General features: G+C 47.9%; 2 protein-coding genes across 2 annotated transcripts; one reads left to right on the top strand and one right to left on the bottom strand.

The window, feature by feature from the left end:
* The first annotated feature begins 604 nt into the window (after window positions 1-604).
* LOC136466484 (uncharacterized) lies at window positions 605-1,455 on the top strand. The gene is made up of 3 exons (XM_066464913.1): window positions 605-880; window positions 1,000-1,333; window positions 1,436-1,455. The coding sequence occupies exons 1-3, from the start codon at window positions 605-607 to the stop codon at window positions 1,453-1,455; spliced, it is 630 nt and encodes a 209-aa protein (XP_066321010.1).
* Window positions 1,456-6,812: 5,357 nt separating this feature from the next.
* LOC136466482 (high-affinity nitrate transporter 2.1-like) lies at window positions 6,813-8,414 on the bottom strand. The gene has a single exon (XM_066464912.1). It carries the CDS (start codon window positions 8,412-8,414, stop codon window positions 6,813-6,815), a length of 1,602 nt encoding a protein of 533 aa, XP_066321009.1.
* Window positions 8,415-23,540: the final 15,126 nt, after the last annotated feature.

Below are 23,540 nucleotides of genomic sequence, written 5' to 3'. Positions count from 1 at the left end.
TGTATTAGTACGTACTAATCAATGCACCCTGCTGTAGATAGCTAGATCCACTGTCAGTTGATTAATCCAAGTGTGGAGACTGGCGACAACAACTGCAGTTAAGCGATCCAGCTAGGTAGTCTGAATAATCATCATCAGTCTGATGCTGGTCCTAACAAACAATGCAAGCTGACAAACTAGACGTGCAGGTTTGGATTGGCAGCCTACGTGTTCGGTTCCTGGCCCTCCAGTCACCTAGCAGTAACAAATTTATCTGTTCTAATTAAATAACCAAAACAAAAACTTGAGATTCTTTCGTTCTTTGCAGGACGATCGAACATGATGCATGCATGGTTGGAAATGTAATGATATGGTTCCTGCTGCTGATTGACCAGTTGTTATGTCTCACTAACTTACCATCCATCGATCCATAATATATATAAGTAGCAGACCACCATTTGCATGCATGTATGGCTGCTGTAGGCATGGAGCACAGAATTACGCAAGTCTGAATAATTAGCTTTTTATTTAGGCTGTGTTTACTTTAGCGATCGAATTGCTTACACTACTAGTCGACCGATCGTCTACTAACTAGGTAGGAGAAGGCAAGTTTTTGTACAGTACTATGGGGCATGGCAGCACTGGTGCTGCGGCAGTGATGGTTGACCACCACTCAGCAGCAGCAGCAGGCTGCAGAGTTCTTCCCGTCATTCTGGAGGAGGAGCCGCCGGCGACGGAGAACCACCAGCACGGCTCACCACCGGAGACGAGGGCGGCGGCGGCGGAGCGCAGGAAGGCCATCGTGGCCAGGATGCGGGAGCTGCTCAGCCGGGCCGCCGCCGCGCAGGCAGCGCACTCCGGGCTCCGCCGCTCCACCGTCGCCACCGCCAGGAAATGGAAGGTACGTTATACCTAAGCTACCTCTGTCACTATCAGATCAGAGGACCGGCCGGCCGGATCTTCATTCCGTTTCCAATTTTCCATTCGTGTTTCCAATGTTTTTTTTATCTGTCATGTCAGAGGGCGGTAGGCCGAATCCAGAAGAGGGGAGCCTACAAGTGCGACGCCGGCCATGAGCGAGTGGCCACTGTGCGGGAAGACGACGGCGCACTACTGGCCTCGGCGTCGTCGTCGTCGTCGTTGTCCATCTCCACCAACGGCAGCTTCAGCTGGGATGACGATGCTGCCGCTGAGGTCACCTTCCGCTCGTCTGCGGCCACCAGCTGTCCGGGTCCGGCGGCGGCGGCGGCGACCAGCACTACCGTGCTGCGGCTTTCATGTGGCAGCAGCTCGTGGTCGGCTGAGGATGACGACGACGTCAGGATGGCTCACTGGGTCACCACCGATTCTGACTGTAAGTAGCGCTCTGGATAGAATTCTGTTTCTGTTCTCCTGTTCGTTCACAAATTTGGTGTATGTTGGTTGTAGTAACAAAATTAAAACGGAAAATTTTCAGTCGTGGTGTTGGAGCTCTAGCGATGAAGATGCAACGATCGCCATGAGCGTGCTTCTTCAGCGGCCTGGGTTATTGTGGGTCATCAGCCTCGGCCTTTTTCTCGAGAGACGGGATTCGTGTTTCGTTAACGGTAGGCGCGTCTTGGACTTGGACAGCTATAGCTTCTGGGCAACAAGGCCCACGGGACTGTTACGGTGGGCCCTTCTCTATACACGTGGATGGCTCCGTTCGCTTTGCTGATAAGCCATGATAAGTACTGTTGGCTGATTTGTTGTGAGAGAAAAACATTAAACTGAAAAGTACGGATTATAAGATAGATGAACAAACTGAAAAAACACTTCTGAGAGCATATTCTGTGTCTTTCTCACTCTGCCTCCCCGTTTTTTTTCGAAAGCGTGCTTAGCACGTGCTTCATTAAGGGAAGTGGAAATCAAGGTACACAACCCGAAGGCCCGGTTGGCGAGTTGCTATAGGCGCGATGGGTAGAACACATACAAAGATCACCGGCTCGAACGGTGGAGCAGCAATGTCGTAGTGCTGGGTAGACTAATTGTGCGACAGAGAGCTAGGGAAAGCCCGCTAGGCAGCGAGCGTGAAGAGCGGCGCGAAGCTCCGGAAGCCGGCCGCTATCCAGTCGTTGGCTTCGTGACGGATAAGAGATACGAGCTCGGTCGGTGTCTTGCAGGAGGAGTCAAAGGTCCTTCTATTGCGTTCCTTCCAAACCTCCCAAGAAACAAGCACTCTGCCTCCCCGTTGAACCTCCTAGATCTTAGCTTAGCTTCTTGAGGAAATTATGAAATAAATCCACCTTTTGTTGAGTATTATACTAGTATTGGATGAACTTCAGTGTTTATTGCAAAATGTTGGTATGCACACAGCTAATAATCAACATTTTATTTTTGGCCTTTTCATTCCCACATGCACCGCTAAGCCCTCCACACGGTGTTGCAATTTCACGGCTTCCCTTGATGTTCTGGTCATGGTCATGTCTAGCTTGTTAGCCAGGTCCAAAAGGGTCAAGGAGGCGTCAAACTATGAAAAAGGAGAGATTGAAATAGATAGAAGTAGCTAGCTAGTAGCTACATACCTCTGTCTATTATCCCAGTGCCGACACACACATAAAAAAAAACAGATTCATCTCCTAACAATTTTTGCAATGCAATTCTAATGCCATTTCGTACCTCAAGGGTAGAAAACACATCACATTTTAGGCAACGGCATGCGTGGCCGCGTTGCACAAGGGGAGAGTCCGTCTGTCTAGCATTATGTCCGTCAAGTCTCTCTTGTTCTGGGCTTCGTGTAGACAACCAATTTCTGCCGGCCCTGCACTCTCTGGACGTAGTTAAATTGCCGGCTGTAAACAGATTACGGTGATCCTGCATAGTATCTAACGGCAATGGCAACTAAGGGAGAAACAAAACAAAACCAATGACATTCAAGGGAACAAGTATAGATTTCAGTGGCATTGAGATGCCGGTGTGCTAGCACCTTGGTGATGAGCGATTGACAACATGGTGTACGTGTGACGTATCTCGAGGCAGGTTGTGGTTGTAGGTGACAGGTGGAGACAAGGTACATGCGGCGACGAGTGAAGAACGAGGATAGGATGCCGTTCCGAAGAACCGTGGGGGCGGAGAAGGGCGGATCGAGGCTTGCGTTCGAGGGACAGGCGATCGTGTGGTGTACGTCTACTGTACCTGGCTACACGGTGGGAGGACGTCGAGGGAGGTTTCCAGATTACGCCACAAAATCCGCGGTTCGCTGGTTGAGCCACAAAGCCAGGCATCGTACCGGGACGCTCGTGCGGCGTGCATTGGCCGAAGATGGAAATTCTGGCGATCGCGATACGATTTCGGATGGTCGTGCGGCGACATCGCGAGGATCACATCGCGGAGATGGAGGGATCGCGGACATCGCGGAATTTGCCATGGAGGACGTAATTGGAATTTACGCCCCTACGGTGGATTTATTTAGCGTAGGGGGTTACGTGAAAATAGGTCGTGCCACCCTTTGGAGATATAAATATGTGGCACCTAGGGTTGAGAAGGGAGCGGAACGTTTTGGACTCTCGGCGAGTTACTATTCACGCGTGAACAGTACCCTTGAACAGTACTCGTGCCCCGGGGTTTCCTGGTTCAGTTTTCCTCTCTCCGGTCTAGCCTAGGGTTTGAATTCTAGTGAGAGGTTTTTGTTGATCTCTCCGATTATGAGAGGGAGGATGTTCGGGCGGAGGCTAGATGCACTTTTGTAAGTTCAATTACTCAATTTAATCTTTCATCTATAATGATTGATCTTGTGCATCTCGATTGGTTCTTTACAATTCTCGTCAGCATCTGACATAGTCTGCTTGTTTTATTTTTATCTCAAGATCCGTAAGTCCGATTGACGTGATTCCAGTTGGGTTAGTTTCGTAATTTCATCTAGTTTAATCTGACAAATTTTTAGGTCAATCGGAGTTACGGATTTTCGTCCACATCAGGTTTATTAGGTACATAGAGTTCTGGCCAGATTTGAAAAACGTGATTTAATCAGGTTTTGTGTTTAGAGGAAGGGTTAGAAATTATTTTTGGCTTCCGCGACCATTCACCCCCCTCTGGTCGCCCGTTTCGATCCTTCAGGCATATAAGAAACTTTCTCCAAATTTAACCAATCCCGAATTAAAACGAAATAAAGAAGTATTGTCTCATCATGCCTAGATCCTCTAGTCGCACTAAGGGCATCCTCTATATCTTCGATCCCTGTCGGCGATTGCATGAACTCTTTTTTGGTTGTTCACGTTAGGTGGCTCGGGTCACTTTCCTGCTGATGACTTGTAGGAGATGATGTGGAAGGCAAGCTGAGGCAGCTTTCATCTATCTTCTAAAATCAATTTTGTGCTAGTGGGGGCATATGCCCCATGGGATGGCCCTGGTATAGGCTCGAGTGCTGGAGAGGGTCCCTCCTCGGCTTGATCTGGTATTTTGGAGGTGAGGCACCACGATCACCAACAGGACAGAGAGATTGGGGCAGCTGCATAAGACACCGAAAGGGGCCTAACCTTCCTATTTCCCCCCGTAAGGCATTATTGCCTCCAACGGTGGTAGCCCCCGCAGACTTATTCTAGGGCCACTTTATTTAGTGCTTAAATAAATATTAGGAGATTAGCGTAGTTTTTGCAAAGTGCTTAGGTTAGTTAAGCCACCATTTTGGCACTAGGCTTAAGCTCAGTGTTTAGTGAGCTTTGCATATCTCTTGCCACTCGGTTCTTGTGCGCTCCATTGTTGTATATTAGAGGCTTGCAATCTTAAGAGATCGCACCAACTGCATTCGTGGTGTGGTCGCCTAGCTTGTACCAGAGGAAATGAGGCTCACGACGTTTGAACCGAAAGCTCGATAGTGAAGACAGTATGGACCAATTTGGAAGAGGCCAACTTAGAGACCCCCTTGCGAGTAGGGAAGGCGTGAGAGCAATCTACAGAGTTACCTGTCCATGAACTTGGCCCTTACAAGGGCATCATTTCAAGGGGTTCCAACGAGAACTAGGGAGAACATAAGCTTCTTGATACCTTGGGAAAAAATCATCATCGCGGGAGTTTTATATTTACATGCATTCCTTTGGTTGCATGTTTACCTTCATAGTCTATCTTACTTGGTCACTTGATAGGATTAGAACCTAGTGTGCAGAACTCTTTTTCGTCAGAGATAGTATTAACACAAAGCAAAATCGTAGTGCACAGATCTAGATAGATATCTTACATAGGTTTTGATAATTGTACCTCCTAGGCTTTACTAGCTTAGATTCTTGAGGAAATTATTAAGTACATGTTTTGTTGAGTATTATCTATTTATTATATCTATATATAACATTTCTCTCCACTCGGTAAACTACTGGGCGCATTTGTGTACGGGCTGCTAATACCCAGCGGACAACTGGGCCTCGTTAGCACTGTGGGCCTCGGCGACCAGTAGGCTTCCCCTCCCAGTGAGCTGCTCCTTCCGCCACGTATACGCAGCTTTGATCCTTGCTTAATTATGTTGTCCCTTTGTAGTTGATTTTATTTGTACTTTGCAGAAGAATGCATACTAAAGAAGAAGAAGAAAGCATATATATGAACAAAGTTTGTTCATTTCGAGGATCTCCAAAAGTGTCTCGTATCATTTCTTCATCTATATTTTTTTAGAAAAAAAGAAAAAAAAATCCATCTCTAAGAGTTCTTAATATCCCATCCTTATCTTTACGCACTAGGCAAACCGGCCTCCTGCGTGCGTAAAAATACGCGGAGATAAATCGCGTGCATCGGCGCTTCCCGCGCCGCCCCCTCCTTCCCGCAGACCACCTTGACTTCGACGCTTACGGCGGCGGCGGCCACCACGCCGGCAGGGGCGTCAACATCGCGTTCGGCGCGCCGCCGACGCCCGCGCACCACCACCACGGCCGCACCGCGGGTGGGTACCTGTTCGCTCCTCCGACGACGGCCGGCCATCAAATGGCCGGCGGCGTGCACCCGGGGCAACATCAGCACGTCCAGTTCGGCGGCGCCAGCATCGACGGCGAGGCAGCGCACGGGCAGGAGCACTACCGGAGCCTGCAGGGCGCCGGGTTTCACCTCCTGCGTGACCTGGCCGGGTGATCTGATCTACCACCCATTGGCGGTCGGCCGCGCGCTAGCTCTAGCTGCGAGTGACGAGTGAGTTGTGAGCGATGGAGACGTCGTGCCGGCGCCTAGCTAGCTAACGGGTGGGCGTCGGATTCATGGCATGCATGCACTCGATCGCGCGCGCGCCCATTCGGCCAGCAGCGCTGTGTACGTACGCACCGGATTTGTTTGGCTTGTTGCTTTGCCTGGCTCATGCCGCTCTCGGTCCCGATGGCCGCCGCCGCCACCGCTGCCGGCTTGGCCGAAGCTAGCTAGCTAGCTAGCTACCGTAGTTCACAATTGATCATCAAGCCATAAACACATCTACGACCAATCTCAAGCCAAAGGTTGGCACTATACGTGCGAATCGGCGGCGGCGTAAAGGGTTTCGAGGTGCGGCGGAAGAGGTCACGCGAAAAAAAGAAGCCGTCAAATAAAAATCATTGTGGGACCAAAATTTAATTTTTTTAGAAGTCAAATATGTGATACTTGGAGATGGCCTTCTTTTTTTCTCCCAATACTCTTTTAGAGTTGGCAAACATTGAGTTTTTAGGAGAAAAATATGGGGCGTTCTCGAAGAACAAAGTTTGTTCATTTACTGAATTGTGTTGCACAAGAACACTACGTACATCCAAACCTATGTTTCATTTTAATTTGTTGAAAGCTACTCCTACGTAGTACGTACTATATATATAGGAGTATCGATCGGAGCTAGAGTGAAGTACACAGTTTTGCTTGGAGCCTAGAAGTACATAAGTATGTTAGACGTGCTCCGGCGTGGCCGCGGCGGCGAGGACGGCGACGGCGTTGCGCCTGCCACGCTCGGACCGGCAGTTCTCGGCGAACTTGAGGCTGGCGCTGTGCCGGCCTACGCTCTTCTCCTCCTCGCTCCACTCGGAGGCATAGTAGCTCTCCTCGTCGGCATCGGCGCTGGGCGGGAGGAGCATGGAGCCCCACTGCGGGAAGTGCACCAGGACGAGCGGCAGCGTGCACGCCATGCTCATGATGCCCATGTTCTGGATCCCCTTCCCCGTGGAGTAGCTGGACGTGGTGAAGAAGAGCAGCTGCGTGAGCCCCGCGCCGACGTTGCCGCCGGCTCCCGTGAGCCCCGAGATGACGCCCAGCGAGCGGCGGGACACGAAGGGGATGACGCCGAACGTGGCGCCACAGGCGGCCTGCGCGCAGAACGAGAAGAGCACCATGGCGGTGACCGAGGCCGGGAGCGAGCTGGCGCGGCCGAGCCACAGGCAGAACGCGCCGCCGGCGGTCTGGAGGATCCAGATGTTCCAGAGGCGCGCGCGCATGCCCCAGTACCGCGCGCCGACGTCGGAGAGCACGCCGCCCAGCGGGCGCGACACGAGGTTGGCCATGCCGAAGCAGGCGGCGATGATGCCGGCCACGCGGATGTCGAGCTCGAACTGGTCGTAGAAGAACTCGGCGATGATGTTGTTGGTGGTGAGCTGCACGCCCATGCTGTAGCCGTAGACGAAGACGAAGACCCAGGTGCGGTAGTTGGAGACGGCGTGCCAGAGCACCTTAGAGAAGCTGTCCCTGCGGCAGCAGCTGGCGCCGGCGCCGTCCTCGCCCTGCTGCTGCTTCCGGAGGCTGCGGAGGTTGCCGTCGGGGAGGTCCTGGCCCGTGGTGAGTACGAGGATGCCCACGGCGACGTGCATCAGCCCCGGCACGAAGTAGGCGATCCGCCACGCCGCGAACGGCGTGGCGCCGCACCGGAGGATGCCCTCGTAGACTAAAGGCATGATGAGCTGCGTGGCGCCGCCGCCCATGTCGCCCCACCCGGACGCCAGCGCGTTGACGGTGCCGATGATCTTGATGTTGAACATGGTGCTGGTCCAGTACTGGCAGGAGACGAAGGTGGCGAGGGAGAAGCCGATGAGGAACCGGCACACGACATAGCCCGCGGCGCTGTCGATGATGGCCATGCAGAACACCGCGGGCGCCGCCAGCATGACGACGAAGGCGCAGCCGTAGCGCGGGCCCAGCAGGTCGCAGACGGCGCCCATGGCCAGGCGCGAGAAGATGGCGCCCGACACGGAGGCCACCCCCGCGTTGCCGATGTCCGCCTTGGTCAGGCCCAGGTTCTCCCGGATGATCGGGATCAGCGGCGCCGCCGCGAAGGTGGAGACGACGCAGGTGAAGAAGGACATCCAGGAGAGGTGGAAGGTGCGCATGTGTGGGCTCGCGAAGGAGAGCAGCCGGATGGACTTGGCCTTGTGCTCCGAGTCCACCGGCAGGTCGAACGACTTGCCCGCTGCCGCCGGCGCCGCGGTGGAGAAGGCGAAGGCGAATGCCGACTCACGCGCCGTCACCCCGTGCAACGAGCTACCAGGCGCGTCACTCGCCATGTGCGTGTGTCTCTCTTGCTTTCTTTCTTCAACCTTCAAAACCAAACTCTCAGTTGCACAACTAAGCTTGATAGCTAGGTCTCGGTGTGTGTGCACTGTGCAGGTGCGAGAGCTTCTCGTGCTTGGATCCTGAAACGATGGAGCTGCTCTTATAGGCAGAGAGCAGCGATCTGAGTGATGATAAGCAGTGCTGCAGATGCAGAGCAGTAGAGCATAGCGAGCAGGAAAAGTTGACTTTTCGACAGCATGTGGTGGTGGCCCCCACAGAGTTCTGACTTTTCCACGCATTGCACGCAAACGGTAACCAGGTGAAAGCGACGTCCGTCTCAGGCCCAACAGCACGTAGGCGTTTATTTAATTTAATTCATCTATCTATTCCCTAATATGACCAGTACGTACGTACTTATATAATTTCGATCCAACCACGGTGTATAAAATTATCCTTTTTCATTGGCAACATCTTAAGTGTCTCTTTCGTACGGCTCCTCTAGATGATGCTTTTCCGAATGGAGCTAAAACCTTAGCTCCGACGCCTTGCAAAGAAAACAGAAAAACAGCTCTGACTCCTCTTATGTGCAATGCAAAACGGTTCATAAAATATACTTTGATAGTTCATTTATTTGATTTGATAATATTATATATGCTTATATACAGTATTCTATACATTTGATCAAAACTAGATGAGTTTTACTTAGCGCAAAAATAAAACGACCGTGCATTCTAAAATGGATAGAGTAGCCCAAAATTAAGTAAAATGACTTAGCACAAAATTATTAACGGATGCAACAATCAAGGAGGGTTTCTAAACTGGTCCCTATATTATATTGTCTAGTATAATATATATCCATAGGACACACCCCCGCACTGCCCAACTACTCTATGAGCCTCTTTGGCAGGGCTCCTGCAGGGGCTTCAGCTCTGGCTCCTGCAGGAGCTGTGTCAAACGCCTGTTTTGGAAAGGGCTCCGCATGGGGAGCCGGTCAAGAGCCGGAGCCATTATTTGCCTACGCAGGAGAAGTCTAAAAAACGAGTTTCGCGCGGCTCCTTGCTGTGAGTTCACGTCGTCTAGTGTGAAGGAGCCATTTTGCCAAACGTTTTCCAGAACGGCTTCAGCTCCTCCAGAGGAGCTGCTCCTTCAGAGGAACCAGAGCCGGAGCTATTTTTAGAGGAGCCAGAGCCTTGCCAAACAAGCCCTATATCTGAATGTATGTATGCATAACAAGCCCTATATCTGAATGTATGTATGCATTTGCACAATAGGCGGCTATCGATCTCTAATAAAAAATAGAACATATAGAATTGTAACGAACTACCCCATTGGACTCGAGGACACAAATACTGCTATAATTGACATGTTCGTTGGTTGGTTTCTGGGCTGATAAGTTCGACTGGTGCTGGTTTGTTGTGAGTGGCTGGCTGACTGAAACTAACAAGTGAACATGCCGATTATAATGTGCTTGCCATCATACGTATGATCGAATATATCAGAAATAAATAAATCACCTGTGCTTGTAGCAGGGGATGGTTGGTACAACAGCCCAACCAGCTAACGTACGCCAGCTGTACGTACGGACAGCAAGGGTAAGCAGAAAATAGTATCTAGAAAAGCTAAAGCATCTCATAATTTGGAACGAAGGGATGCTATTTATATATTATATGTATGGTGGCGTTAACCAGTCTCGGCTGAAATCTCACCCAAATAAAAAAGTTTTTGAGATCATCAAATGCAAATTAAATCAGGGCCCATCATTATGCATCACGTTCATCTGTTGCCTAGCTTTGGCTAGTAATGGTGGGGCTAGCACTCACTCTCTGGTCTTCGATCTTATTAGCATGAGCACGCAATGGCTTGGAACGATGTTCGTCTCTCTAGGCCTCATTCTTGATGGAGCCGCTCTCCTCTGTCTTTGGTTAGGAACCTATGGAATCAAAAGATTAACGTAACGCCGGATCAGAGATTGGGAGTAACCTACTATAGCTACGCGTAAATAAATAAAATCATAATACCAGAAGGTTCGTTCTACTTAGCAGCAGGACACTACTGTCTACTGACAATTAGTAACAACCAAGGCCACGTTGGCTTCGCTGAAAAAACCAGCCGAAACACTGTTTCGGCTGATTTGTTGTGAGAAAAAATATTGTTACTGCTAAAAAAACAAGCTGAAAAAAACGAATTATAAAAGAAACGAACAGGGCCCAAGCTGCAAGCGCCGTTATTCAAGTATGCAAAACCATTTAATTAATTAATGCTTTGTGTGGAGTCTGTAATGTCCAATGACTGATAACGATAGCTAGCCCTGCTGCTCTTTGTCAAAACCTTACCACCTCGACTTGATAAGCAAAGAGAGTTGACCCTCCTCGCCCAGCAAGGGCGCCCTGATGTGATCTGATGATAAGTGGAGAGCACAGGGAGAGTTGACATTTGATGGTTGCGTGGTCCCCGCACGATCACAGTTGACTTTTGCTGCCTTCTTCGTCATCTTGCATGCATGCAAAGACGTTTCACGTGGGGCTAAAACCCCCTAAAATGCAGACAAAACCAGGGATCAAGGATAGGCATATTATTTGTTTTATTATTGATGCAACCTAACATTAGTTCTTGAAAGATAGAAATCATGTATAAAAGGATAAACTTCATGTGTAAACTATATATATGCTTTGTTCTGTAAAATTTTTATTTTGTTTCTTCCAGTATGATTTTCACATCTTCCAGGAGTACGTGCTTCCTGCTAGCTTTCCTCGATGGAATGGAAGAACGTATATACAAACAAAGATAAGTTATCTTGCAAGGGGGCTCACCCTATCATGATTCATGCGTACTTCCGGATATCGTCAAGATAGAAAAGCACATGGGATGACATGTATACAATACCTTCAGCTTTTCTTGACTCGATGCTTCAGTTCAAAATATTCAGAAGTCCGAATATTCGTTGGCACTAAATAATAAGCTATTGTTGCTTGTATTTGTAAATGTTGAGCCTCTTTGACTTGGGCACACCGATGATCCTGAAAGCTAATTAGTTTTGAAGACAATTTCAGTCAAAAGTTCATTTGAAATCTTAGAAAAAAATATACATGAAAACATAATATAACTCAAATCAAACCAAATAAACATGGGATTTAAAAAAAGAAAGTGAAACATACTAGGACATATATATTGCAACAATTGACGCCTTTTTTGCGAGTAAAGAGAGGCTTTATTAACTAGGCATAGCAGTGTTACAATCGTTTACGAGGAAATCTACAACACACGCAGGTCCTCCTTCCCACATAGCCTCAAAAAGTTAAATCTGCCCTTAGGGGCATGTGCTCCCACCCAATGCGCCTTCATGGAGTGTGAGCACATGCCCCTAGGGGTAAAAAAAAAACCATCTTAGCTCACATAGTACACCACGCTTGGTGTTTCAGTTGACAATGACGAATGATGTCATAATGAGAGCTAGGAAATCATGTCCTAGGCAAGGGATTTTTAAGGCCCCATTCGTTTCGCTGAAAAGCCAGGCTAAAAAATACTGTTCGCTGATTTGTTGTGAGGGAAAAACACAAGGCTAATAGGTTCAAGCAAACAGGGCTGTCATTCGTTGGGTCAGATTATGGATTCGTTTATTAGTTGAAGTTATAGGAGCTTGTGTGCTCCTTTGCTAGCATAGTATTTTAATTTGTAGAAGAATATTTCGAACATCTAGTACATTTGAAAGCAAGGAAATAATACTTCTTGCGTTGTTGTTGACTTAAGCATATATATAGTACCACGGGCCAGCAGGGGCCGTGCCCCCCTGAAAGCTCTAGTTTGATTTTGGTGAATTGATAAAACTCTAAGTGCTAACCTAGTTTATCAAAGTGGTCATGAGATAGGTAGCACTATTTCAAGTGATGGAGCAATGGCGAAGATCATGATGATGGTGTGGTGACCATGATGATCAAGTGCTTGGACTTGGAAAAGAAGAAAGAGAAAAACAAAAAGCTCAAGGCAAAGGTGAAACTTAATAGGAGCTTTTTGGTTTGGTGATCAAGACACATAGCAAATGTGATTACATTTAGCATAGATGGTCGTACTATTAAGAGGGGAGCTCTTATCGGACAACTCGATCATCTAGTGCTACTAGGTGTTGAAATACTTGCATTTCATTTTAGGCCTATTCACTAGTAGAGAAACGACCTTTGATCCAGCTCGAAATTTGGCTTTAGTCCTGGTATTTTTTGCGTCCGGGACTAGAGAGACCTTTAGTCCCGGTTTGTAGCTTCAACCGGGACTAAAGGTCCCTGCCCAACGGCTACTGTGGCAGACTTTTGCTGCAGGGGACCTTTAGTCCCGGTTGGAGCTACCAACCGGGACTAAAGGTTAACTTTTACTCCCGGTTGGTCCCTCCAACCGGGAGTAAAAGTCTACTCCTGGTTGGAGGCACCGTCCGGGACTAGAAAGGGACCTTTAGTCCCGGTTTCTGTCTCCAACCGGGACTAAAGGTCCCCTCCTATATAGCCCTTCTTCCTCCCCGAGCCTGAGCCACTTCGAGCTCAATGTTCTTGCTTCATCGCCGGCCTCTCTTCTTCCTCGTCGCTGGTAATCACAAGATTTCTTCGATTCCTCCATCAATTCTTCGGTTCTAAAGGTTACCAACTTTATACTCTCATGTTTCATCAGTAGCATATCTCATTTTGTGGACTAGATATATGTGGTTTTTTATGGTGAATTTTTTTATTTGTAAGCCATTTAAGCTCAAAATCACTTTAAAGTTTGCATATTTGGATGAAGAAAGGTTAAAGTAGTTATTCAAAACTAGTATTCAGCTTTTATTTCTAGCATGCATAGCACACTTCATGGTTTAGAGATATAGAGAATTTTAGAGTTTTTTAATTTTATTTGTTTATAAAATGAGAAATTTATATTATATTAAAAATGAGTATAGAGAGTAGATGTCAACTGCTTTCGGGTCCTCGGCCTCTCATCGGGTTCCAAAGCAACTGAGGTCGGACCTCCCTCTCATTGCATGCGACAAGTGTGAGGAGAAGATTATGATGGAGTACCGGGTGAGGAAGAAGTGTCCCAACAAGGGTCGTATCTTCTACAAGTGTCCGGATCGCAATGTGAGTTATTTTATTGCATTTGATGATTATGGTTAATTTATACTTATTTTCATGATGATTGTGATTAAAGTTCTAATTTTTTGTTTTAATTTCAGTGGGATGGCACTGGATGTTCAGGCTGGTACTGGGAGGAAGAGTATGTTGAACACGTGCAAAACTCTCTTGCACAGGCGGCTACGGCAGCTGATGAGCCAGTGATCCTACGGAAGAAGCCCATAGATGTTGAACAAACGCATGATCTGTCTATTTTAGTTGGGATTGGTCACGAAATCCTTATGCTGCCGAAGTGCATTTTAGCTTTAGTTTTTTTAGTGGTAGTTGGGATTGTCTATATTGTAACGAGACTTTCATAAATTAATACCTTATGTGGTGGCATGCATGTCGTATTTAACTAATTATGTTCTAGGTTTTAATACGATATGTATGTCATGTAATGCAGATGAGCCGGCATTGGATGTACAATGCTGATCGCCGCTCCCAAGAGTTCATTGAGGGCGTGCATTCTTTCTTACGTGTGGCCGAGGCAAACAAACACGATGGTTTCATGTGCTGCCCATGTGCCATATGTAAGAATTTGAAGGGATATGCTAGCTCAAGGAGTCTTCATTCACACTTGTTGAAGTCGGGTTTCATGCCAAACTATATTTGTTGGACGAAGCACGGAAAAACCAGGTTGTAATGGAAGAAGGTGAAGAAGAACAATGGGACGATGATGACATTATTGCTGAATATGGTGCCTTCAATGATACTGCAATGGGGGAAGCTATAGAAGAGGTAGTGGCAGAAGATGAGCCCGTTGATGATCTTGGTCAGGCCATTCGTGACGCACAAAGAGAATGCAAAAGTGAAAAGGAGAAGATCAAGTTTGAGCGCATGCTAGAGGATCACAAGAAATTGCTATACCTAACTTGTGATGTGGGACAGAAAAAGTTGGGTACCACACTGGAATTACTGCAATAGAAGGCAAAGAATGGTGTATCTGATAAGGGATTTGGGGAGTTACTGAAAATCCAAAAGAAGATGCTTCTGAAGGATAACGAATTGCTCGCCATTACGTACAAAGCAAAACAGGTAGTCTGCCATTTGGGATTAGAAATCTAGAAGATACATGCATGTCCTAATGACTGCATCCTCTACCGTGGCGAGGAGTACGAGAAGTTAGATGCATGGCTGGTATGTCATGCATCACGGTATAAGATCAGGCGAGATGACCTTGGCGATGTTGAGGGCGAACGCCCCATAAAGAAAATCCCTGCCAAGATTATGTGGTATGCTCCTATAATACCACACTTGAAACGTCTATTTAGAAACAAAGACCATGCAAAGTTATTGTGATGGCACAAAGAAGACCGTAAGGTAGACAATATATTGAGACATCCCTGCTGATGGGTCCAAGTGGAGAGCAATCGATAGAGAATTCCCGGAGTTTGCAAATGACGCAAGAAACTTAAGGTTTGCTTTAAGTACGGATGGTATGAATCCTTTTGTGGAGCAGAGCAGTAGTCATAGCACTTGGCCTGTTACTCTATGTATCTACAACCTTCCTCCCTGGTTATGCATGAAGCGTAAGTTTATTATGATGCCAGTGCTCATCCAAGGCCCAAGGCAACCTAGCAACGACATTGATGTGTACCTGAGGCCACTAGTTGAAGAACTTCTACTTTTGTAGAACAGACTAGGTGTATGTGTGTGGGATGAGCACAAATAGGAGCACTTTGACCTATGAGCATTGTTGTTCGTAACAATCAATGATTGGCCTGCTCTATGTAATCTTTCAGGACAATCAAACAAGAGATATAATGCATGCACGCACTGTTTCAATGACATTAAAGGTATATTCTTGAAAAAATGTCGAAAGGTCGTGTACCTTGGCCATCGTCGATTTCTTCCTGCGAATCACCCCCTAAGAAAGAAAGGTAAGCATTTTAAAGCTAAGGCAGACCACCAGACCAAGCCAGGCAACCGGACTGGTGAGGATGTACTCAATATGGTCAAGGATGTGAAAGTAGTATTTGGAAAGCCACATGGCAGCGAACTTGTTCCAAACGACGCTGATGGTTATGCACCCATATGGAAGAAGAAGTCCATATTTTGGGAGCTACCCTATTGGTAAGTCCTAGAGGTCCATAGCACGATCGACGTGATGCACCTGATGAAGAATCTTTGTGTGAACCTGCTAGGCTTCATGGGTGTGTATGGGAAGCCTAAGGACACACTTGAAGCACGACAGGACCTGCGATGTTTGAAAGAACGAGACAACCTACATCCAGAGAAGACAGATGATGGATGCCATTACTTAAGTCCTGCCAGCTACACTCTTAATAAAGAAGAGAAGGAAAGCATGTTTGAATGCCTAGCAAGAATCAAGGTACCATCTGGATTCTCCTCGAATATAAAGGGTATAATAAATGTGCCAGAGAAGAAATTCCTAAACTTAAAGTCCCGTGACTACCATGTGCTCATGACGCAATTGCTTCCAGTTGCATTAAGAGGAATTCTACCTCCAAATGTACGTCTAGCCACCGTGAAGCTATGTGCATGCCTCAATGCAATTTCTTAGAAGGTAATCGATCCAATGGATCTAGCTAAACTACAGAATGATGTGGTTCAATGTCTTGTTAGCTTTGAGTTGGTGTTCCCTCCTTCCTTCTTTAATATCATGACACACCTCCTAGTTCACCTAGTCAAGGAGATTAGCATTCTCGGTCCTGTATTTCTGCACAACATGTTCCCCTTTGAGAGGTTCATGGGAGTCCTAAAGAAATATGTTCACAACCGTGCTCAACTATGGAACAGAGGAGGTCATTGAGTTTTGTGTTGACTTTATTTCTGACCTTGGCCCGATTGGTGTTCCTGAATTGTGACACGAGGGGAGACTAAGTGGAAAGGGGACACTAGGGAAGAAAACATATATTGGTACACATGACAATTATTTTAATAAAGAACACTACATAGTTCTGCAAAACTCCTCCTTGGTGGATCCGTATATCGAGACACATAAAGAGTTGCTCCGATCCGAGTTTCTAGGGAAGTCTGAAGCTTGGATTACACGTCAGCACATGGAAACTTTCAGCGACTGGTTCCGAAAAGAATGTCAGGGTGATGAGAGTATTGATGAGCAACTGTATTTGTTGGCTAGGCAGCCATCGTGGCATATCCTCACATACAAAGGGTATGAGATAAATGGGAATACATTTTACACAGTAGCCCAAGATAAAAGGAGCACCAACCAAAACAGTGGTGTCCGCATAGATGCCACCGACCCTAATGGAAATAAGCAAACATATTATGGCCGCATAGAGGAGATATGCAAACTAAACTATGCACCTACTTTTAAGGTACCTTTGTTCAAGTGTCAATGGGTAAAGGCGACTGGAGGCGGGGTAGCAGTCGACAACCAGTATGGAATGATAACCGTGGACCTCAACAATATTGGGTACAAAGATGAACCGTTTGTCCTTGCTAAGGATGTGAATCAGGTGTTCTATGTCAAGGACATGTCTACAAAACCGAAGAGAGGGAAAACAACAACGACCCAATCAATGAGCCAAAGCGCCACATAGTTCTTTCAAGGAAAAGAAATATCGTCGAAATTAAAGACAAGTCAGACATATCAGAAGATTATGAAAAGGATGACCGAATTCCACCCTTCACAGTGAACAAAGACCCAAGCATCCAGCTAAATGATATGGACACTCCATGGTTACGGCGCGATCATAACCAAGGGATATACGTTAAGAAGAAGTTCACTACTGTGCCCGCTTGATATATATAGTGTATTCATATTTTCTACGATTTAAATGAATTTTCTGCTTGACGGTGGATTTCCTGTGGAGAATGTGTGATGAAAAAATAAATGATCAACGTCAATAAGATGTGAAAACTAATTTTCTGTCGAAAAGCAATAGTTTTAATGATTTTAATTAAGTAGTACATTTTTGCATGGTGAAAATTATGATTATTATTTACACTATGTTAAATATTTATACGGTAAAACAAAAGAGTTTAGGTTATATATTTTTCTTATGTACAATAATGCAAAACCAGGTCCTGGAATTCTTTTTGTAATTTTTTTGCTAATATTTTATTTACTAGGCAATTAACAACTCTCTGCATATTTATATAAAAGAAATATATAAAAAAGGAAAAAACTTCTACAAACTGGCGGAGAGCCAAACTGCAGCCCACCTTTACTCCCGGGTGGACCAACCACCCAGGACTAAAGGTTAGACCTTTAGTCCCGGTTCTAACCATCACCCGGGACTAAAGAACCTTTAGTCCCGGTTCTAACCATCACCCGGGACTACTAAAGATGGGCTGCATTTTCGCGGCCCGTCAAAATCCCCTTTACTCCCGGGCCGTGGCTACACCCGGGACTAAAGGTCGGACCTTTAGTCCCGGTTCTAACCATCACCCGGGACTAAAGAACCTTTAGTCCCGGTTCTAACCATCACCCGGGACTACATGTCCCCCTTTATAAACCACGCCCTTCTCCCTTAGTTCTCTTCCTCTCTGTCTCCGCCGCCTTCTTCTCCAACCGGATCCAGTAGCCGCCAAGCCTTCTTCTCCGTCGCCTCATCTTCTCCACCAGATCGATCCGATCCAGCAGCGCCGCTGCCCCCAGGCGACCACCCTAGCCCTCGTTCTTGTGTTAGATCCGCGAGACGCAGTCTTCTCCAAGATCCGCAGCAGGCCACAACATCTCTATTACGGCACGTCTTCTCCAGGTTTGGCCCGGTCTCCCTCTTCCTCTGCACTCTCTTGCTGCTGTATGGCCAACTCGTTCAGTGCCGTTGCACAATGAATGCATCGCTTCGATTTGGTGCTAGCTAGTAGCCTTTGCTGTCCTGTAATGATCATGTTCGAGCGCCTGTGGCCGGGCCATGCGCAACAACGCCATGCTCGCCGCGTCCGCTGCCTCCCTCTCCGGTCTCCGCCTCGGCCTCGTGTAGTTAGGTGTTCCACATGTAGTATGCAGCAATCCATCATTCTGCTAGCATTGAATTAGTTAAAGATTGTGGTGTAAATTAGTGAAATGTAGTGAAACCAAAAGAAAGAAAGAAACAGATAGAAATAAAACACAATAATTTCTGTAGTATCTTGTCTGATAGTACCTTCACTTGGTCTGAGAAAGCACTTAACCCGAAAACTAAAATCTTGAGGTTTCCAGCAACATCAAGTAACAGATTCTCTAGCTGCATAAGAGAAATATCAACATTTAAGTTTCATACTATTTCCTTGATCATAGCTGATGATACAAACAAAGAGCAGAATCAAGGATGAACAATACTGCACCTTCAAGTCTCTGTGGTATACACCCCTACTGTGGCAATAGTCTACAGCATTGATCAACTGCTGAAAGTATCTACGTGCTTCCTCCTCCTTCAATCTTCCACTTGTGGCCTGATTGTGAATTTGGACAGTGAATCACAAACTGTCATGTAGAGAAAAGAAGCAAACGTGCTATATATATAAAGCATGGAATGTTAAATGTCTCTTCATGCAAAGTTTAGGCTGGAAAAGCAGCTAGCAACTAGCATGCTATATAAATTATCATTGATGAGAAAAGAATAAGGTCAAATGACAGAGGAAGCATTGGCAATGATACGACAGTGCTTACAATGATATCATGGAGCTCTCCACCCATAACAAACTCCAGCACAATGTAAATCCTTGTTTTACTTCCCATCACCTGTTATAAAAAAAAGGAACAAAAACAATGCAAATAAATGGTTATGAACTGTAGACCTGGATGTGCATCCCATTCCAATGCAAGAAACGTAATACTGGAAAAATAATATATTTTTACATTTAAAGTTTAAGCTTCACAGTCCTGTAATTAAAATGTTTTTTTAGTAAAGTCTAAGTCTCTAACATGTTTTTTGGTTGCAGCAGCTAGACCTCGCGTTTGACACCTTGGATGTGAGCCACCGCCGCTACCATATATAATCCGTTTATGATGGATTAATTGCTCCAACCTTTTGTAATCGGATGGATGCGTGTGCCGAGCCCTAGTGCCGGCAATCTTGTAATGCGAATTTGAGCTGAGCCATCGAGCTCAGTGGAGCACGGGCGCGGCCCGGCGTCTCATCGTTTCCTCCTTTTTGCACGGTAGGTTATGACGATGCCAGCCCCTAGATCCGAGACGTTCGATGGCGTCCGTGACATTGCAGTAGCAGGGCACGTAGTTCTCGTACTCGGGCGGGCATACCTCCGCCTCCTTGGCGCGGACTAGTTAGAAAATTATAGAAAATCCATACTAGTTGAACTTGCGGACCGTGTTCATCTCGGCTAGCATGTTCTCTACCGAGCGGTAACGGATATCAAGGAGGAGCTTTGATTCTACGAGGGAGAGCGGCAATGGTCGTGGAAGACAGTGTTCCATTCCTCGTAGAATCGGAGCTCTTCCGTGGCTAAGTACGGTGCCGTCCGGTGGAGAAATGCCTGCCGAGATGATCACGTAAGCAAGGTCAACTAGTACGGAAGCTTATGTGATCTTAGAAGATGTGTAAGGTCATGACAGCGTGTGTTTTTTCTCAATTTTGTCGAGCAAGTCACTTAGAATTAATTTTCCATGAAACGCCCGCGAGCTCGGCGATGTCGAGCAGGTCACTTAGAATTAATTTTTCCATGAAATGAAATACTTAGAAATCATGCATTCTATTTTTTTGAATTAATTTTTTTCATGAAATGAAAAACTTAGAAAATTGTTAGAAAATTGTTATCTACAAATGTTACTATCCTCGAGGTGGCACGTCCTGCAGGAGTCCATTTTATATATATAGTTTTTATTTTTTATAGATATATCTAGTGGTGTAAAAGCTAGATGGCTGCCCCGAGAGACAACATGGATGAAGAAATGATGGATATTATCAACACCGGCACTCAATTTGCCGATGGTGACCAGCAGGATGTAGATGACGGAAGTTAATACCTGGCTCTTGAAGATAACCAAGAAAATATTATGCAAAAAAATACTGGCGAGGTATATATATTTATATATATATTTGAATATTATATATATATTTGAATATCTATCATCTATTATGTGTACACATGATATTTATTTATTCTTTTTTATATGTAGCCCTCTAGATCGACGACCACAACAGCAAAAAGCAAAAATATTCGAGGCCCGAAAAAGCCATTGGAGGGGCGCTACATAATATCGAAATTCAATATTGAGACAGGCGAACCACTTGGTCCACATGCAAGGAAATTCATGCAACACTGTGGGTGCCTTGTAAGGGACAAACTTCTGATCAGTGCTCATGAATGGAAGCAAAAGATCAACAAGCCTAATGTTAGTTTTGTCTCTGATCTTGATAAGAATTTAATTTGGGATGATATCCTTCAATATTTCACGTTGCAAGCGGATGATTATGATGCTATCAACGATGATGAATTGAAGGAACTAGTTCGAAAGTGGGCTATGAAGAAGATGGCCACATAATTTTAGACTTAGAAGAAATCCCTATACACGAAATACATCAAGAAGAACCTAACGCCCAATTTCAATACTAGTGGTCCGCTCGCGAAGTTGAGGCCATACTGGAATGATTTTATACAGTACAAGACATCGGAAGAGGGTGAGTGTCGGGTACCTTAGGATGGGGTACCCCCAGCAAAACATCAAACGGGTTGCCAAGGTCTCATCTAAAAATAATAAAAGCAAGAAGGTAAGTTGTGGGCCCCTCCTCCACCGTGACCGAGCCCACTGGGTCCTCCCCCTCCTCGCTTCGAGCCTCGAGCAGGAGGCCTCGACATCCTGACGCCAACTCCGCTTCGCGCGAGGCCCCCCGGGAAGGCCTCGACAGGAAACACCGCCTTCGCCTCGCCCGAGGCTCTCCACGAAAGGCCTCGGCAGGAGGCGCATTCTTCGTATCGCGTGAGGCCTCTCACGAGAGGCCTCGGTAAGGAGCCTGATCTCCGTCTCGCACGAGGCCTCATTCTCCATATCGCTCGAGGCCGGCTCGTCCACGGTCCGTCACCCCCCCGCCTCGGCCGACCCTCCCGACAGCGAGTCATGTCTCATTAATACTTTCAACCACTCCCGCAATCTCAGCCGGATAGTGGCTCAATGTCACAGAATGGCCGACGCGACCCGAAGTCACATCAGCGCCATACCGGCCGGGACAGGGCACGGCGGGGATTACCGGCCACTGTGTCCCAGCACTGTGTCCACGATCAGCGCCTGGGGCAGGGTATGACCGGGGTTACCGGCCACTGTGTCCTAACGCTGCACCCACGACCCGCCGCCCGCTCAAGGCCTCGGCACTGTACATCGAGGCCTCGGCAATCTCGGGGTTCGTGCCTACCGAGACCCCCCACCGCAGTACAAGCCTTAGCACCGACCGGGCCTCAGCCTCGCGCACAATCTGTCCACCATGGCTTGCACGTTCGCCGCCATGTCCGCTCTGAGACATTCCCGGGGCTCCCACGACGCACAGGATCTGATGGGGACAACCACGCCGCCCCCGTACTTCAAGGACGGATCACTCCTACGACCACGCCGCAATAGGAACAGGCCATAGGGTTCGGACGTGCCGCTCCTATTAGCACGACGCCGCATAGTGATACATGTACTGACCTCGTCCTCCCTTCAACTATAAAAGGAGAGGACTTGGGCCACTTAGGGAGGGGGGGGCACCGGAACACACACACACACACACACGCACATTCCAACCGCTTGAGAGCAACGTCTCAAACGGCCCACACGACACCCTGCCGAGACCTGGGACTAGTTCCCTCTCTCCCTTAGCTTGTAACCCCCTACTACGAGCACTTCGGTGCAAGGAATACAAGTTCGATCTCTCAGACTGGACGTAGGGCGCCGATTGCCCGAACCAGTATAAACCTTGTGTCTCTTTGCATCACCATCCGGAATCGGGAGCACGCAGAACAAATACACTAGTCGGTCGAGGACCCCCGGTCCAGAACACCGACAGTTGGCGCGCCAGGTAGGGGACGCTGCGTGTTAGTTTCATCATCCCAGCAGGTTCTGGATGGCAGACCCCGGACGACCATTGCGTCTCGGCACCGTAGTTTGGTTCGGGAGCCTAGAATTCATGTCTCTAGGGCATGAATACGACATGGTACTCCTCACTCCCTGAGCCCCACCGTTCGACGATGAAGTTATGCACCAGCAGCCCAGGCGCAGGCGGCGCCTGGGCGGCCGCTCTCGCCGCGCTCGTCAGGCACGACGCGAGCAAGGCCACCCCGACGCTACGCGAACCCGGGGTGGCATGCCACTCCCCGCCGATATCCTACGACCAGCTGTTGGTACGGGGTCCTTGGCCGGGGACCTGTCTGGCCTGAGCTTGGACAAAGGGAAAACACCGGTGGCTTGCGATGGTGCCCAGTCGTCAAGCTCCGTTCCACCACTCCCTGAAGAACCGACCCCGGCGGAGCAGAATCTGGCGACGGCACCATCCCCATACCCCTTTGGGTTGAGAAATGCCGCTACTTCTTATGCCTACGCATACGCTGCCGCTCATGAGGATCCCTCAGAGCGCTGCCAGCGCTTCCGTCTTGACCTAAGCACCCATGCCGACTCCACGGATGAGGACGAGGCATGGCCCGGAGTGGATTTCTCCAGGCTCCGCGACCCTAGGGCTTTGCGCCAGTTCTTGGCCACAAGCGACTACTGCTTCGGTTACTCTGACTCCGACGACGAAGGCACTTATGACCCCACTCGCGAGTGCTTCCACGTCGAGCTCAGGATGCCGAGGGCAGGCGAAGAGGATGAGGGGGCAGGTAGCCGCTCCCCACTTCATCCAGGGGTAGGCGCCGTCATGCCCCCACGCAATGTCCTACCGGCCGCACGAAATGAGAATGTTGCTCTTGCACGACCTCAGCGCCCAGACCTAGAGCAACTTCGTGAGCTCCAGGCCAAGGTCGAACAAGACCAACTCCTTCTGCAGCAGCTTCGAGACTCTCTCAAATAGGAACAGCGAGGCCGCGGCGAAGGCGGGGGAGCCCGACGAAGGGCCTGCGATGTGCATCACCACATCCATGACGACGAAGGGAGCGAGCAACCCC

The sequence above is a fragment of the Miscanthus floridulus genome, chromosome 7, assembly GCF_019320115.1.
Source record: "Miscanthus floridulus cultivar M001 chromosome 7, ASM1932011v1, whole genome shotgun sequence".
Lineage (NCBI taxonomy): Eukaryota > Viridiplantae > Streptophyta > Magnoliopsida > Poales > Poaceae > Miscanthus > Miscanthus floridulus.
This window is presented reverse-complemented; position numbering and strand designations above follow the sequence as displayed.

Excerpts from the sequence above, each read along its gene's own strand:
- LOC136466484 (XM_066464913.1), top strand. The coding sequence starts at position 605 with ATGGGGCATGGCAGCACTGGTGCTGCGGCAGTGATGGTTGACCACCAC. Across the intron at positions 881-999 it reads CCACCGCCAGGAAATGGAAG|AGGGCGGTAGGCCGAATCCA; the intron begins GTACGTTATACC and ends CTGTCATGTCAG. Across the intron at positions 1,334-1,435 it reads GGTCACCACCGATTCTGACT|TCGTGGTGTTGGAGCTCTAG; the intron begins GTAAGTAGCGCT and ends GAAAATTTTCAG.
- LOC136466482 (XM_066464912.1), bottom strand. The coding sequence starts at position 8,414 with ATGGCGAGTGACGCGCCTGGTAGCTCGTTGCACGGGGTGACGGCGCGT.